The 17,665-nt window shown below is 37.5% G+C and overlaps 1 protein-coding gene across 4 annotated transcripts in view; it reads left to right on the forward strand.

Moving 5' to 3' along the window:
- Positions 1 to 17,665, forward strand: part of LOC139960659 (protein kinase C-like) — a 153,685-nt gene that overhangs the window by 24,049 nt on the left and 111,971 nt on the right. For all 4 annotated transcript variants that reach the window (XM_071959205.1, XM_071959207.1, XM_071959204.1 and 1 more), the window contains exon 2: positions 9,153 to 9,184. In XM_071959205.1, the coding sequence (XP_071815306.1) occupies positions 9,153 to 9,184 (32 nt within the window). The remainder of the gene's footprint in view (positions 1 to 9,152; positions 9,185 to 17,665) is intronic.

The raw sequence follows: 17,665 nt of genomic DNA on the forward strand, positions 1-17,665 counted from the left end.
TTTGTTCAGTATCTGCCTAAACTTTAAATGTACTCCCTTTTTTTGGATGAGGATTAATTAATTGGATTACTTAGATTAAGTTGGAAAACGATTAATTAAAGGAATTGTCTGGTGGAAGATTTTTATACATTGTACTTGTAGTTATTATTTTTCTCTTTCTAACCACGTAAAAGTTGTCCCCATTCGACGTTTTTTTCTTGTAGAAGTCTGGTTTTCAAATTCATCAGTTTCTCACCAAAAGTACCGTTTGTTCGAACGCTTCAATATGGTGATTGACGTAGTGCTTGCAGATAGACAAAACAGGCGACTTGAAGATAGCACTCCCATTTCCGCAACAAATACACTCTCACGTGTAAGCACATTGGATTGCCTAATATATATAACGTACATACTCGCGAACGTATATCCTACGATGCCCAGTTGGTGTACTTGTATAGCGTTGCACATAGTACACTCACACTCAAACCACAGTTCATAAACTGTTCTTCGAAATCGCTGAAATAAAACTCACGGATCAAATTAACAGTAATTTAAGGAAACTTGAAAAGTAATCGTTACACCGAAAGATAAAACTTGGCGGAATCGATGTCAGAGCAGAATATAGCACCGAGAAGCTTAGGCTTCGCAGAACTGTCGGATTGTAAACGTTAGAGTAGCCTATACACGCGAACATTCTTCGCGCTAAAGCTGGATAGCGCGATGTATAGCCTATACAACGAGAGTCTGCTGTTAAAATTTACCTTGTGTTACACAAAGACCACAAAACCACTGATCTAAAACATGGCGGCTTAAGAGTTTTTGAAAACATATCTAATTTCTAAGAAATTTCACCGGAAATTAAGGAAGAAATTTATCTGTATACAAACGCGGTTTCTGTTTTGATTACCGTATAGGTACTGTGCGTAGGGTGGGTTATGTCGCAATCTGCAGTAGCATAGCTGACGTCACGTTCTGTACTGTGCAAGTTATATTTGAAATGTCTCCTTAACGATTAAAAAATCGTTTCTCTGTCAAACGCAAAAATTGCGTTCTCATACTTTGACAACATGTTTGGAAAATTATTTACTATATTTTAAGGTAACTTCTTTTGGCCACCAGCCAATCCTTTTAATATTTGGTTACTAGTTTACGTATAGTGAAGTCTCATTGACCTCACTGTCATCTGTATTTTACACGGTCGACAGAGAAATGATGAAAGACCAGAGTGCGTCGTCTGTGAATACAGGACCTAATTTAAAGTACAAATACGAAGACAGGGTCTAGATCGTCAACGCAAACATTTCACGTTCATCAATCTACATATATACCGCAGAATAGAATACCAGTTTTTAACTGTTGTGTTAAATACACTATATTATCCTTTCTTTGCTACTTAGAATGTTGTGTGCAAGTACTGTACAACGTATGAATGTAATTATGGTGTTTGATACATTGGACCACACTCTGCATATATATACAAAAAAAAACATGTATTATGGCCTCCTAATTCTTTCTTTGTGATTGGAAAGTTAATACTTCTTTCTCCAAAATTCCTCATCCATGTATGCTGCCGTTCAAGCCAATCCCAGACTACAATTTTCATGACGTTTTTGTTTCAAATTATCATGGTGAGAGTTATCAAAATTTTCTCTCCAGAAAGCTGCTATTTAAGTTATCTACAGAATTTAAAGAAAAAAATTGCATAAGTTGGTCTTTCTAAAACGCATGTATGTTATTTCTTGGTTATGCATCACACAAGAAACAAGTTCATGTTTTCAGACAGAACTGTTATAGGATGTCATCGTTAAAATTTTGAGATGTGCGGGGTATCCGACCGTGAAAGTAATACGTCTCCGACTGAGGGGCAAACGGTGGGGGCCAAAAAGTTAAAAATATAAATAAATAAATAAAGTCACATTTACACAGGCCTGTCGTCCTTTGTTTGTTTCATAAATCCCTCGTTGACAGTGAGAAGAGGAAGACATTGGAATTAGCTGAGGTTGAACGAGAGGGAGTGATTATTTATATAGTGTTCAGACAACACAAATATATACAAGGAGCATCCAAATGTGTGGTTAATTCATAACAAAACTACTAATTGAGCAATGATCTGTTATTAGTAATAATAAATAAAGTTGTATTTCACATTTCACGGAGGCATTGATAAATGCAACACTCGTAAAAAAAAAAATGGAAAAAGAAAGATTTAAGTTAGGTTTTTGTCAAAGGGTGAATGGCACATTAAAGTGCCAAAAAATTAAGAACAGCCTAATGATGTGTACCGTTTGAAAGTATGTGCCTTCTGGGATATACAAATGGTCTTTATCTGACTTTCTCAGTTAACTATCTTCATGCACTCAAAACATGCACTATAAAGCTCATCTGAGTAAATAGGTACTGGGGTAATTTAGTTGCCTTGCACCTCTGCAATGCCAACCTCTGGTTCTCTCACTGGCCCTCTCCTGGTTCACTACAGATCATAATACTGGTATCTGCCCCCATTTCCTGTTGACATCGAAAAACCTGAATCAAAGAACAACAGGAGCTAGCTTAGCTTTTAGGTCTCCTTTGAAGAAGGGTATAGTCCATATATTCGTGGTTATTACACCCCAGTGAGCCCTGTTTGTTTACTTTGATCTTTCATGATTATCCTTTAGCACTGTACAAATAATGTGATAAAAAACATACAAGTTCCATGTCACCACCCGAGTGTGACTCGGCTATCAGCCTGTGTGTGTTGTTAACTTGTTTGTATACAGAAGGTTTTAACAGAGATATTGATGATAATCCTGAAATCCAGGCAAGTCTTACTTCCTTGAGTGATACTCTCTTTAATAGCTAGTTAGGGTTCCTGGCAAAGAGTAAAATAGAAGTAATATGAGATCAGTCGGTATACTTTAAAATCGAAAGAACTTTGTAAAATGTTGGATCAAATGTTCTCATGTGACCTATTTCTATTCAGTTATGTTTAACATATATGCGCACTGCAGATAGATGGATGGTATGTCAGAATCGTTACTTATCAGTTTCGCGAGGTACGGTATACGACTTTGTATTAATCATGAAGGAACAGGCCGGTCGTCGTCATCGCAGCCGGGATGTAACGTTATACTTTGCATACAGTGTGTGTTATCCCAACCTGAGCAGTGATATATATATAACAGTGTGAGGTTCTTAGCATATAATATGTCAATAAGTTGCAAATATATTGCATAAGTGATTGATATGTCTTGGATCTTGTATTTTGTTGTGCAGTTTGTATACATGATTCCTTCCACAGAACCATACAGAATTCTTGCAAATTTACCTAGGATACCACTTACAAACAGGAAAAGTAGCATAGTCCAAGAAATGGTACCACTGTGATAAGGGGTGACAGCCACTGGGGAGTGGGACCAGTGGTATCACCCACGGGGGGGGGGAGGAGGGGTTCAGGTAGGCCTAATATTTTTCTGGCCCCCAAAAAGTTTTCAGACAAATGGTTTCCATTCGAACAAGCATTTAGTCCCGATAAAAGGAAAGAGAAGTCTGGTTTAAACGCTCCGGACTATGATACCTTTTTGAATCTCCACACTGGTGGGCGAGTCTTGAAATTGGACACAGTCCTCCACATTATCACTCATGGTACTACAGACCTTAAATCCTACTCTATTCAAATATTTAGTCGTTTCAGATTACAGTGATTTTGAGCTCCAATTAAGTAGATTACCTATTGATGACTCACTTGAAGCAAACCTGTGTGACCAAGTGATGTAAATTTACATTAGCACAGGACTGAAGTCAACATTGGGAAAAGGCAGTAAATCCAGGGTTTGAATCACCCTGAGCAACACTATATACTGTATACCCTAAAGGAGCATAGTACACAATAAGGACGTGTAGCATCAACAGCCAGCAATTATTATTTTGTACATGTCATACATGCAAATGAAAGGTATTTTGGCACAGTAAAGTGAAAATATACAGAGAGGTTTAGTCAAGAAAGCTGTATCTCCCTTCTGCTAAATAGAAGAAAGTTGCTTTTTTATTCCTCACAGAAAGGATCTCTGAGTTGGAAATGAAAGCTTGATCCCATTGGTTCATTGACTATATAATTTAAACCTTATGAAGAAAATTCAGAGTATAAGCGTTACTTCCTTCATATAACCTGTCTTCCCTCTAGGGCTCGGCTTTGGATGTTGCAGACCTGCGGTAAACTCGTAACCTTTATATTAACACGGCACGGTCTTGTTCAGAGACACGGTCTGCCAAGGGCTCGTTATTAATACGACACATAAGTCCCTATAGCTGAATGACATAAAAGACCTTTTCTAGATATTTGTATATTTCCATCATTTACTTCGTTCCTCACTTACCTGTCTCCCCACAACCTTAGCACCCTCATTCTACCGTGCCTAGAATGTCCCAGTAACCTTTTAACACTGTGCACCCTCTACGACCGGCTCCTCCGGTCAATTCCCTTCCTTCTCATTCTACCATCCAAAGTGTCTAGAACGTTATTTATATTTCCATTTTTCCTTTAAAGTCAGAAGTTCATAAATTAGTCATTTATGCATTCTGTCCCATTGCAAGTTGCTAAAGCAAGGACTGTGTTAAAATGGTCAAAGGGCTGCAGTGTCATTATCATTTCATTCCATGGTTGATTTTCCTGTTCACCCAGTCATAAGGTTAATAGCTCGGCACACATGTTGGTTGGTTACTCTAGCAGTTTATCTTTTAACAGTGCGTGATATACTAGTGTACATTATCATTAAACTCACACCCGTCCGTGGACCTTTGTTTACACATGAAATGCTGATCTCCCAAGACTAGGATAAAATCAGCTACTTGAGCAACTCGCCTACTGCCAATTTAATCTGTTTGTTGGGGTGAATGACAGGATTTCACTCAGACCGGCTCAACAACTTAGCGATCATTACACATTTGCGGTCTTTTTTATTAGCTAGGAATCTCTTCCATGTGTAACTTTGGTCAAATTTTTAACCTTCTATTTTCAATTTTACCAAACCAAGCCTACAGAGAAATTCTTAATATAAGATTGATATTAACCAATTTACGACTGTCCCATCAGAACCATTTAGTTTTGTATAAAATTTAAAAAATTGAATAAAACTTGGAAATGAAACTGTGATCCAACTGTAACAGACTGAATGTTTTTTTCTTTTTCCTCAATATTTAGATAGTACTTATTCAACCAGCGAATCACTAAAACCAAAAATATATCCTCCCTGCTTGACAAGAGCTGGGCGACTTCCTGTATGCTGCTTCAAATCTTTAACAATTTACCTGTCCACGGCAGTTTGAACAGAATGAATAAAAATCCACTTCTCATATCAGTCTTTGACTTTGGACTTTTCAGGTCATTGGTCTAGCATGCATTGACACAAAAGAAACAATTACCTTAGTATAGTAGTAAAACCTTTTCGACCGTACAACCGTAGAATATGGACAACGGGGAGTATATGTATCTATATATGTATGCAACAATGATATCAGCTGTTTTAAAGCAAGGTGTCTCTATAATCTGTCACCATAAGAGCCCTCACCTTTGTAATTTGCTCAGATTCTTAAAATGAAACCTTCATTTAGTATCACTTTGGGTAGTTAGTAAACACTAGTGTCATATGTACCAGGCTCTATTCCGGGATATAAGCTGTTTGATTTGTCGTTAGTGTTGTTGGCTCTGTGATTTCGAATTAAAAGATAAAAGTATTTGACTTACATATTAAGCTATAACAGTTAACTTTAAAGTACAACAGTAAGTCAGTGTGGAAGTGATGGAACGTTAGTGTCCATGCATTGACAAATTGCCATAGGTTACGGGTGTGCTTTTCAATATGTGAAAAGAGAGATACAGAAAACAGATAGTATCAAGTACTGTATGTATATATATATGTGTGTGTGCAATATACACTATGGAGCTGATAGGAGGGTAATGGCCCTACATGGACTTGTTGTCATAGGTTTCTTAGGTGTGCTTTTAACTGAGCTAAAAAGGTAATTAGAAAACAAAAGAGGGAAAGGATAAAATAGGAAATTCATTTGGTGACTGTTACAACATTGATGGTCTGAAGACTTGTACACAAAGTATTTAAGGTCTGATTCTGTTATTTTGAACTTTGTGTGTAAAAACCTGATACTATGCAGTTAGGTAATTAATGTTCATGTACAATATGAGAAACAATGGGAATCTTCTTGCACACAAGCCATAAACGTTAAAGTATTGAATTTCCAGTAGGTTATACAATATGCTCTTTGTGAAGTAGAGATCTTTCAATCGTGAGTCAAAATGGAAAGTGTTTATTTTTTGGGCTGAGTCTGACATCCTTCAGGCTTTAAAACCTCTTCTCCTCGTCACTATAATTGCACAGTGCCATCAATGTTACGATCAGCGTTACACGTAAAAATCAATGTTACAATTCACTCTTCTCCTCCTCGTCACTATAATTGCACAGTGCCATCAATGTTACGATCAGCGTTACACGTACAGATCAATGTTATAATTCACTCTTCTCCTCGTCACTATAATTGCACAGTGCCATCAATGTTACGATCAGCGTTACACATACAGATCAGTTTTACAATTCACTCTTCTCGTCACTATAATTGCACAGTGCCATCAATGTTACGATCAGTGTTACACATACAGATCAATGTTACAATTTTGTCTGAAGGTGGCTAATGTGTTTGGAATAATCATATTCCATCATATGAAAACCAGATGTGTGATGTAAGTTATTCAAAGCTATTGAAGAAGATTTGTTGCATAACTTGATACTGTTACTACAAAACCTCTCTCTTTGTGCTTTATAGAGATAGTCAATGTATGGCAACAATAGCAAGCACAACAAAGTATTGCTTGAGCACTAAACTTTTTCATAAGATATATCGTGGGAAATTGTGGGATGCAAGATGTTTTGATAGTTATGTATGTCAAAAGAACACTGAGAATATCTGCCCCAAAAGTTCAACTCAAAAACAACAAACAGATTGTTATTGAAGACAACGAAAAGAAAGGAAAAAAGTGCTTCAGAATTTGACCTTTTAGTTCCAAGCAGGTGGTTTGAACAATCCTCTTGGAACATATACCAGGACCCAGCATGCATCACCACAGTACTGTTTTGTGTATGATGGTAACTGTACCACACAGTAGCCTATACATTCATGTATTTTGATATCTCTAAATACCAATGTACTTTTTGTACTTTATTCGACGTTATAGTATGATTGGAGGAGAATGTAAAATGAATCATTGTGTGACATTTAGAATAATTGCAATTTTTTTATTTTTTTTAATCTTTGACTTTTATGTAGAACTGGAAAGATCACTCACTGCAGATGTATTAAATATATATATTGTTAATATTCTGAAACTGAATCGTTCAAGTACACTGAGAACGAGAATCAGAGATGCGTGGGGAAGTAATGGTGGGAAGATATAGTATAGTACTGTAGGACATGTACGTCGGGATTATCAAGCTTGTTGCAGATGATAGTTTTAAATTACTTGGTTGATGTACAGGATCACCAACATATATATAGTATTTCCATTTATTTAAATAACAAACTGGATGTAAATATTTGATCAATATTAAATATTTTATTTTTGTATAAAAGTGAGAGGTCATTAGTGGGAGTATTGCAGGAAGGATGCGGGGCAAAATAAGTATCAAAGGAGGGGGGAGGGATACATGAACATGTCTATGTGATATGTTAAATTGTTAATGAAGTAATTGACATGATTTTGGATCGAGGAAGCTGTGGTGGGGAAATTACGGGGAAGAAAGAAATCTGAAATACCTTTCATCATTAAAGGCATTGAAGACTCGCCCCAAACCGCGTGCGGCCATCTGAAAAAGTTAACTTTCTGTTGTTTGCAAGTGACGTTTTGTTCGTGTCGCTACAAAATGCAGACAGTAATGAAACGTGATACTTGTTATCTTTAGCTGGACCTGAGATGTCCATCACTGTATCGTTTATACACTGTGCTGTGGGTATTGACCACAGCTGTATGTACTGACTGTACACTAGTGTCTAATTACCGATGGTAGCAAGCTGTGTGTGTATTTTCTGGGATCGATGGTGGTGTCTAACACTTCTGTTACACCTCATTCGAAACTAGGTCAGACTACCAGCATTAGACGATTCTTTTTGCGCAAGTCTTCACACCCTTTAAGCCAGTAAATTTGCTGCGTGGCAGGTGTTCTCATTGAATTTCTGAGTATGTAGTGACCATTATTTCTTTATCTAGCATATTTTCGGATGATGCTGATATGACCTTGAGTGTTCGAGTTTGCCATCCCTTTTTCAAAGTTCACTTCAATCTGTGTGCAGAGCTGCCAATTTTTCCATATTTTTTTCCAGAGAGCTGATTCTTTTCTAGTGTCCTTCTTAGTCTGTGATTCCCCCCATTTCCCATGTCCCTTTCGATTCCTATCTAAAAAGTCTAATTTATTATAGTGAAATAATCTTCCACATAGTTGCTATAGCTCTTAGTTCATCTTTACAACAGTGCAAAAAAAAGTCTTTGTTAACCTTCGATAAGTGTTCTTCAGAACTTTGCATTCCCTCCTTTGGAATTTCTTACATATTTCCAAGATTTTCTAGCCTTTTTGCACGTAAAGCTGCCTTTTGATTGGATGATTTTTTTGTTGTTGACTGATTGCAGTCTTATTTTGACCGACGCTTGGTAGGTTTGCTATAAAATTTGTCGATGAAACGCAACAATTAACCTTCTGTAAAGAGGTCCTCGTCTTCTCTGCACAACCCTGTATTAATTTTTAACTTTAGTGGCACTTGACAGGTTACCAGAACTGTATGTGGCTTTTGGTACATATAAACAGACCAAACCCTTATGAACTGTAGAGTTGTTATCCTTTCCTCTTAAAGAGAAATTTTACTCTTCAATATCTATCTCAAATGAAATGGTTTTTGTAGATGAACCAGCTTTTTATAGTGAGCGAATAACAACTGCTGAAACAACAGAGTAGTATTGCAGTCTGGTCAAGTTAATATACTTATTAATATCTATCATCCTTGTACTCGCGTATAGTCCGGTCTTTTGCCATCATTTCTCCAATGATTATTGATTATTGATTTTTTGTAGACCTTGATTACCTAAAACTTGTTCGATATCAATATTTAGTTCTATTCTATCTTTCTTTTTCTTGCAGGGGTTTTGGAAAACAAGGATACCAGTGTCAAGGTAAGAATTATTATAGTTCACCTTTGTAAGTAGGTAGCTGAACTCCACTCACTCACTCGCTCACCCGCTCGACTGAACAAGACCCCAACTCAACTCAACCCTGTAGAACCTCGCTAATTGTTGATAAGTCAGGTAGTTACAGTGCATGTGCTCATGACCCTCCGACCAAGATTTATCCTGCTTTAAGTTACCTTGGCTTCAGTCTGGGGAAACTCAACATTATGTAGCGATATTTTTTTTCAGACCGGCAGTCACACAGCGGTCGTGCAGTCCTACAACTGCCCAGTATCAGCAAATGTAAATTTAATTATCACCAGCAAAATAAATTTTCACATGTGACATACTTACTTTGCTCCTCGCTGACCTGTCTCCTCACGACCTCAGTACTCTTGTTCTACTGTGTCTAGAGTGAACAGGTAACCTTTTAACACTGTGAGCCCTCAATGGCGCGGTGAGCATGGTGGACGATTGGCTCGACTCCTGCCTTGTTCGTTACGATGTGTCCTTGGGCAAGATCTCCATTGCCTCTTTCCACCCCGGGGTTAAATGGGTACCTGTGAGGTAACTTGTCATTGGGCGAAGTATTTAACTGCAGCCGCCTGGAGGGATTGTCTCTGGGACAGGTTATCATTGACCAGGGGTAACATATCGTCTGTAAAGCGCTTTGAGGCTTATTGCTGGTATAAAGCGCTATATAAAAGTGGAATATTATTATTATTATTATGGCCAAACCTTCACTCCAATGACCTCCCTTCTCTGAATGTTACATAATCAAATACTGGTTGTTAACATTAAATTGTCATTAAGTGCTGTATGGTCAGTACGTGTTATGACAGTAATGGGATCTTGATGACTATCGAAAACTGGTTCATATCAAGTCTAGTTGACTTATAAATTATGCTCACAGATCTTCTTCAGTCAGGCAGTTTGAGAGTTTATGGAAGAAATTTAGAGAACTCACCATTGGATTTAATTAACTAGTTAGTGATTCTCAACATTTTGTTGTCTTAATTAATTGTTATAACGTCCACATACCGAGGTTAACAAACGCCCAAAAAAGCATATTGGGGGAACTTCAATTTTACAGTCATATTTGAAACCAAAAGGGTGTACTTGAGTTTTTAATTGGCTGTATGTTTCAATTTCAATTCCATATTTTTTCAACCATTGTAACAGATATAACAGTTAAAAACAAGACTATGCTAATGTGATATTAACTTTAAGCATATATGTGTGTAGAAATGGATGACTAATGATAATTAAAAAACAAATGGAAAAGGCATAACAAGTCATTACAAAATGTGTTTATGAGTGCAATTTGAATAGTGTTAATACAATAATTATTGGCTCAATGTCGGCGGTTGAGTTATCAATCGTCTGGGATTTACGCAGTGGGCATGTTCCCCGAGAATTAAATTATGAATCTTTGATGCTGCCTGGCAAATCAACCAATTAGTCTATTCCAAATGTACTAGATTTCAGTATAATATTCCGTCATTCTGAATCAATCCTGTAATATAATTAATAATTGATAATTGATTTTTGATAATTGATAATTGGTCATCCAGATAAACTCCAATCTATAGATATTATACCCCATCATACTAGCTCTTGGGAACTATTGTATATAAATCACTCTTCCCTTACCTGTCTCCTGTACATATGCACTCCTTTCTACCTAGTTTACAACAACTGATTAACAATTCCCCCCCCCCCCCACACTCTCCATTGACCTTTTCAGGTCATCTCCCTCTTCCCTCCCGATCTGCCATTCGGAAGGTTACGATGCATTACTTGCGAAAATTTTTCCGTCTACTCGAACCTTTTATCTCAGACACTTTCCGTGAAGTACGAAGGACGAATTCGAAAGGCTACGCATTAACTATCACTGTATCTTTCTATCGACACTGCAAACTATCGCTTGGAAACTTTGTTTTATCTTAACTATGGAGACAGCTAGCAAAACGAAGGCTTTATGGGAGGTTCAGGTTGATTCCAAAGTTATAGAGCTTTGTACGCCTCCTTCTTTGAAATGTCATTATCTACAGTACCTCGTCCTCTTGTTGTTCGTTTCAATTTGTGGCAGTATTTATCTATGGCTGTTTGTACAGCACATGGTGATGGGAGGTCACCCAGTTAGATGATATCATGCAGTGTTTACTCTGCTCCTCGGATCTCATTACTTTAAATGAATCTTTATTATACCTTCCAGCTTCAAACTCTTACCTCGATCCATCCAATTTCCATAAAAGCATCTAACTGCAGACTAGAGGCAGACTAGAGGCAGACATGGGCATCGTTACTCCCAAGGTGTCTCTTTTGTCCCTAGGGATTGTTATTCCTCGGCAATTAAAACACTGCCTACAATCGATGCCCTCTCGCTAACCCCTGCCTCACATATGGGCCAACGGAAGAGGACGATGTTCACGGACGGTGAGACTCTCTCACCATCGTCGGCAGCTTTAATTGATCCTGAAGATCTTTTCTCAGTCTTGGTTACAGCTAGAAGTTTCAATGTTAAATGCCCATATAGTCCCCATGGCATTACACTTTTAGTATTCTTCCAAAGGGTCTCCTCCAGGGGCTCAAATGGTAGTTTCTTTGTGAATTCATATAGATGATAATTTGAAGGGAAGCACAGTATGTACAGTATATATCAAGCCTGAAAAAAGTGACCTGAAAATCTCCAGTGATGATTCCCAATAGAAGAAAGGAGAAGGCAATTTTGCAATTTGTTGCAACGTTTTGTGAAGTTTGGGCTATATATTCCATCATATCATTGATTATGTGGTAATATATACTTTGATGTGTTATAGTTATAAAGTAGCAAAATTCCATTTTAGTTCATGTCAAATTTCCTACAACATTTTCCAAGCATAAGTCAAACCAAATTATGGAATACTAGATCTTTTTGGTTTAAGAATGGAAGTTTGAAGGGAGAAGCTAACCCTTCCAGTCTTTTATGGTTCACACATGTTATAGAGATGATCATTGCAAATAAATTTCCACTGCTCCCCCCCCTGCCCCCTCCCCATCAGCTAAGAACACAGTTGACTCAGTTTGGGAGATATCACACATATGTTTTGAGGTGTACATTCATATGCTTGACTGAAGTCTCAGGAAGTTTTACAGATGATTTCACTGTATTCACTACTTGGCTTTATTTTCGAGGAATAGTAGAGGAGATAATTTACAACAGCATTAATGAAATTTGGTAAAATAACCTATAACATTGGCATTTATATCAGTGACAGTCCTGGGGACAATTGCCTTGGAGGTTTGATATAGAAAAACATAGGGAGACTATAAAATGAATGAAACTTAAATGGAAGTTTCACTATCACATATATATCATATTGAACAAAATGGCAGCCCCTCGACATGACATATAATTAAAACCCTGAAATATCGCAAACAAATTAAGATCTGTGTTAGACGTTTGGTGCAGGTATGTCTATCATATTATAAGAGAAAATTGATTGTGGGGGAGGGGGGTGGGGGGTGTTTGGTCCTCCTTTAATGAGTCATAGCTTTCGTTTGATTCGTACAAAATTTGATATGAAAATGGTTGCTGCTCGATCCACATTACTATAACATGTGTGTGTACCTGTTGCAGTGTGTAACTGTTTCCTGTTTCCCTAACAGTTATCTGACCCCCTCAGCTCAGCCCTGCATGTTAACCCTGTCTTCTTTTGTTCACCAGTTGACAATCATGGAAATATTATTGTATTCTCTTCTTAATAGCTGAATCGAATGTGCTTGATAATGGTACTTTAAACATGATACTTTACTTGTTGTCTAGTACCATCAAAGGACATAACACTAGTTGATCAGAGGATGGTAGCTAAACTCCATGTTATTCCATCGTTATTACTTGTACTGCGGTCCTAGCGTGGCATGCTTTCCTTCAATTTCGCAAACCAGCGTACATAATCTGTCGAGGTTTTTTCTTTACATGTGTAAAGCATTTGTTAGCATCTTAATAGCCAATATAAGAGCGTGTGTTCAGATGCATCTTTTAAAGGCATGCAAATAATGCAAGATCTGTAAGCCAGGAATGACGTCCGAACCCAGTTAATCCTTGTCAGACGTTGAGCTTAATTCTTCGAGGAGCTTAAATTCCACTTTTGTGACATCACTCACTCAAGTTGTTCCTCTGACTTTCTCCATGTGTCAGCGAAATGACCCTCCTCGGTTGGAATTACCTCTAAAACAAATCAGTGAATGATGCTAGTTAAAATTCTTGGATGTATCATGTTTGTATGGCAGTGTCAGACATTTGGTCAGTTACGAATATGGATTTTGAAATGATGGGATATTTCTTGGGATTTGTAATCGGGAATGAGTTTATGTAAACCAAATCCTTTTAGCCCGATCGACCATATCCCTGCAGTATTCTCATGAAGAAATGTAGTCCTTGGAAGTGCCGTACATAATTACAATAACTGTGAGATGAAATTTGATCCTCCAAGTAGCTCATATATTGTTCAGTGTACACAGAGATAAATAAAATACTGAATTTATTGGCTTTATTTGTAAGGTATATATTTACCTTTTACTGCTACAGTATCGGAACTGTCTGCAATCAACATGTATGCAGCATTCCTGATCATATACTGTGTCCAACCCAGAATAGTTGGTAACAGTGCACCCCTTAATGACCCTCTCCTCCCATCCCCCCTGGTCACATTATACCACATCAACAAAAACCTAATTGTTTTCTATTTTGAAAACACAATTTTGCTTTGTAAAATGTTTTGCGTGCATGGTTATTTTCTTTATTTTCTATTGGTCAAATATATACATCCTTATATCTTCAAAAGTGAACACAGATTGAAAACTGCAGTACATGAATACTGATCATCCTATTTGGAAAAACCAGTAAAGATAATGATGAACGGGGAGGGGGAGGGGGAGGGGGAAAGAGGGGTATTAAGGAATATGTCGCAGAGAAGATTAATTGAAGAAATGAATTCTTTTTCTGTATTCTTTGTGTGATAAAAATGTGGCAACTACTTTAAATCTTTGGTATATATACAATCTATGTTATGTATGATCTATAAGGAGGCCTGCTGTACTTAAGTATAGCCTGCTATATGTGGGAAAGTGAAACTTTGTGGTTTGCTTGTCGTGCAAAAACAAAATCCATTTCTGGGATGTTATCAGTAAAGCTAATACAGTATTAGTTACCGGCACAAAAAATGAAAGTGGTGAATATTCATAAAACAATTTGAAGACTTACCCACACATAGAGACTTGAAATTTATAGCTCAGGCCATTATTAATAAAAATGAACTTAAATCTAGGATATGAAAAAGCCAGTGGTGTGACCTTGGAATTATTGAAGCCAACTACCATGTAGGAGAGAGGTTGGGGGGGGGGGTTGGGTGGGGTGAGGAGAGTGGGGTTATCTCCCAGATATATTAAACTTTAGATGTGAGATAATGTATTCTGAGCCATAATTAGGCAAACAACAGATCCACAGTTGAAATCCATGATGATGCATACACAGTATACAACTAATACAGACCAGAATGTTTGGAAAAATTGTTATAACAAAAAAAGGGCTTTGACGTGCCTTTTACGGTTCAAGATACTGAACTTTTTGTTTGTTTAATTTGTACAATTTAGATCATGCTTCTCTTGCCTCTCGCTTTCTACTTAACGTAGGATTTTTCCCTTTTTATCCTTTCTTTTCATTTCGCTTTCTGCTCGAAACATTTTAATATTCTACACCTCAGCGCTCATAACAGATGTACGCTGCAGTTTATCAGAGACAACGGCGAAGGACTCTGCGTGTGCGTTACCTAACAAACTAATATATTTACACAGCCTCGTGTCTAGTCGTCCGTGCGAAATCAGGGACGAAGCTCTCGTATCAGTCGTGCCGGTCTCTCCATCTCAGGCTCCTCTTATTATTCATAGGCAGCAGGAAACTTCGTGCTCGAGATGGAAAGTAGCGGAATCATCTTTTCTCGTCACGTCAGAGAAGAGCGATCTTCCTCGTGCCGTTTTTGGGCAAAATATTTTCACCTCGATAAAAAAGAGGAGAAAAAAAGTTTCCCAGACAACAGATTACCTTAGAGAATTTCAAAAACAGACATTACAAATTGGATTAGTTGTCTTACTATACCATAAGGGAGAATGCATGAAGACAAAACAATTTTTTTTGGTAAAGAAATAAGCTTGTTATAGAGGTTAAATTTCTCCCTCATAGGAGGAAATACATCAACAATCTGTCACATTTAATGTTTTACATGTTAAACCTTTCAGCTGGTTCCATTTAATCGTAAAAGTACATAGGAGTCGAAGAGAAAACCTTGTCAGAAACACCCCAGAACGGAGCCAAGAGATCTCAACATGTGTTCTCAATATAGAATTTTTTCGTCTGTATGGTAAACTACCGAGTTGTCCAAAGCCTGCCTCGTATCGCTTTAAAATACCAGAATTGTGACTGATATTACGAACCCAGTTTGCAATAACCATATGTACCGTACAGCATGTGTTTGAATACTTTTGCATTACTATGTATAGGCCTAGGATATGGTATGTAACTAATACCACACTTACGGTACACTGGCAGTCGTGTAGAAGGCATTCTAGTACGATTATATATTTGTTTGGAGGCAGTGGATTTCCTGCTAAGGACAGAAATTTCCTGCGAGGAGTAGTGTTAGTTCTGATATACTGTATGGAAAGATATATATATGTCCAGCCATGGATTTCATGATATGGCCAAATGATTATAGATGCCATGTATATCACCTTAAAATCACAAATTTTGATTCAACAGGTGGAAGCATAGAGCATACTGTATATAAATGACTATGAAGATTGTATGCTTACTGTAGAACAACAAAATGTATTGTACAAAATTGGTCATTGAGGGATTTCTGGAAATAGTATATAAATAACTTAGGAGTTTTTTGGAGTTGATCAGGCTTGTGGAAAGGTACAGGTCAGAATGATACACTTTAGACAGGACTGATAGAAAGAGGGTCAAGAGGTGAACTTTAAATGATGCAGATTTAGGTAGGCATTTTCTAAGATGGGAATGTGTAGTAATAATAATAATATACAGGGTCAAGAGGTAAGTGTAGACTTTTGCTACAAAGACACCGTCATGTTTTAGAGCAGTGGTCCACAAACTTGAGGCCATGGACAAAAATTCAAGCAGTTCTCATGAGGACTGAGCCACGACCTACGATCCAGCATAACCCTCAGAGCAGATGCTAACTTCAAGCTAAGTACCTCTGCAAGCTCTGTAAACTATAGATAACGTTTTTTGACGCCTGGAAATATCTCTCCACCCACTGACAATGTTTTTGTGATTTGGTATACGTGCATGGCGTCGAAATTGGCCAACCTCAATGAAGCTTCTCTTTAAATATTAAATAACTAACTTGTAAGACTGTTACTAATTTCTTTTCGTGTTCATTTCCATGTTGTTTTATTAATGGACTATAAAGGATGAATATGTATGCACAGAGCTGCTTGTTGATCGAGACATCATATTGCTCGAATACATGCGTAGTCATGTCGGATTTAAGGATTTATAAGATCAATACATAAGATACGGCATCCCATATAGTGAGTGTTTTTTATTATGAATTATTAACCATAAATTAATCATCCTTGCCAGGTAGGTATTAAATGATCTTGAACACTGACAAAATTGTAGATCTCGATTTAATAGCTACCCATTTAAAAGGTAACCAGAAAATATATCCCAGATATGCTAGAAAGTTAAGTAATGGCCGCTTATAAACCCTGAACCTCAAACATTTTTATTGACATGCACCCTCAGAGAATTTCCTCCTCGTTGATCGAGCCATGTAATCATCTAATTGAGCCCTCCTCTGTAAGCTTCATCGGGAATAATTTTGGGAGCTAGAAGAAAAACAGTGTGGTGAAGTCGCAGAACCGGGCGAGAGGGAGAAGGGGTTTGGTAGAGGGTTGGTGGTGACTTGGTTCTCCGTAGGTCATCATATGGCTATCTCGGCATGGTTACACATGATCTGGAAAGTGGGAAAATGTAAGGATAACATTCTAAGGGAAAGTGAAACCCCTCTTTTCTGGCTCGAGATAGTCCTTGACTTTTGAATTGCTGTCTGGGAAAGTGAGGAAAATCAATTATTCGAACACTTCCTATTTTCACGACTGTGTTTAACAGGTTTCTTTTTCGGCAAGAAGAACAAGTTTTTCCCCCGGAGTGTTCAGTGCTACATGCAAAATCTCTAGTGATTTGTGGTAATTTTCCGTTAAATTCGGAATTGTCTTAGTGTGTGGGCTTCAAAAGATAAAGCTTTAAACCAACTCTTTGGTCTTGCAAAAGTCTGGAATTTGATATTTGAAAAACAGTGGAAGCCATGTCTAGGGTTCATTGTATAAGATATTGTATTGCCATACATGTGGCTATTATCATGAAAAGGCATTAAATTTGCAAAGCAATTTAAAATTAGTTTCCATGTGGATTCCCTC

The sequence above is a fragment of the Apostichopus japonicus genome, chromosome 19 (assembly GCF_037975245.1).
Source record: "Apostichopus japonicus isolate 1M-3 chromosome 19, ASM3797524v1, whole genome shotgun sequence".
Taxonomy (NCBI): domain Eukaryota; kingdom Metazoa; phylum Echinodermata; class Holothuroidea; order Aspidochirotida; family Stichopodidae; genus Apostichopus; species Apostichopus japonicus.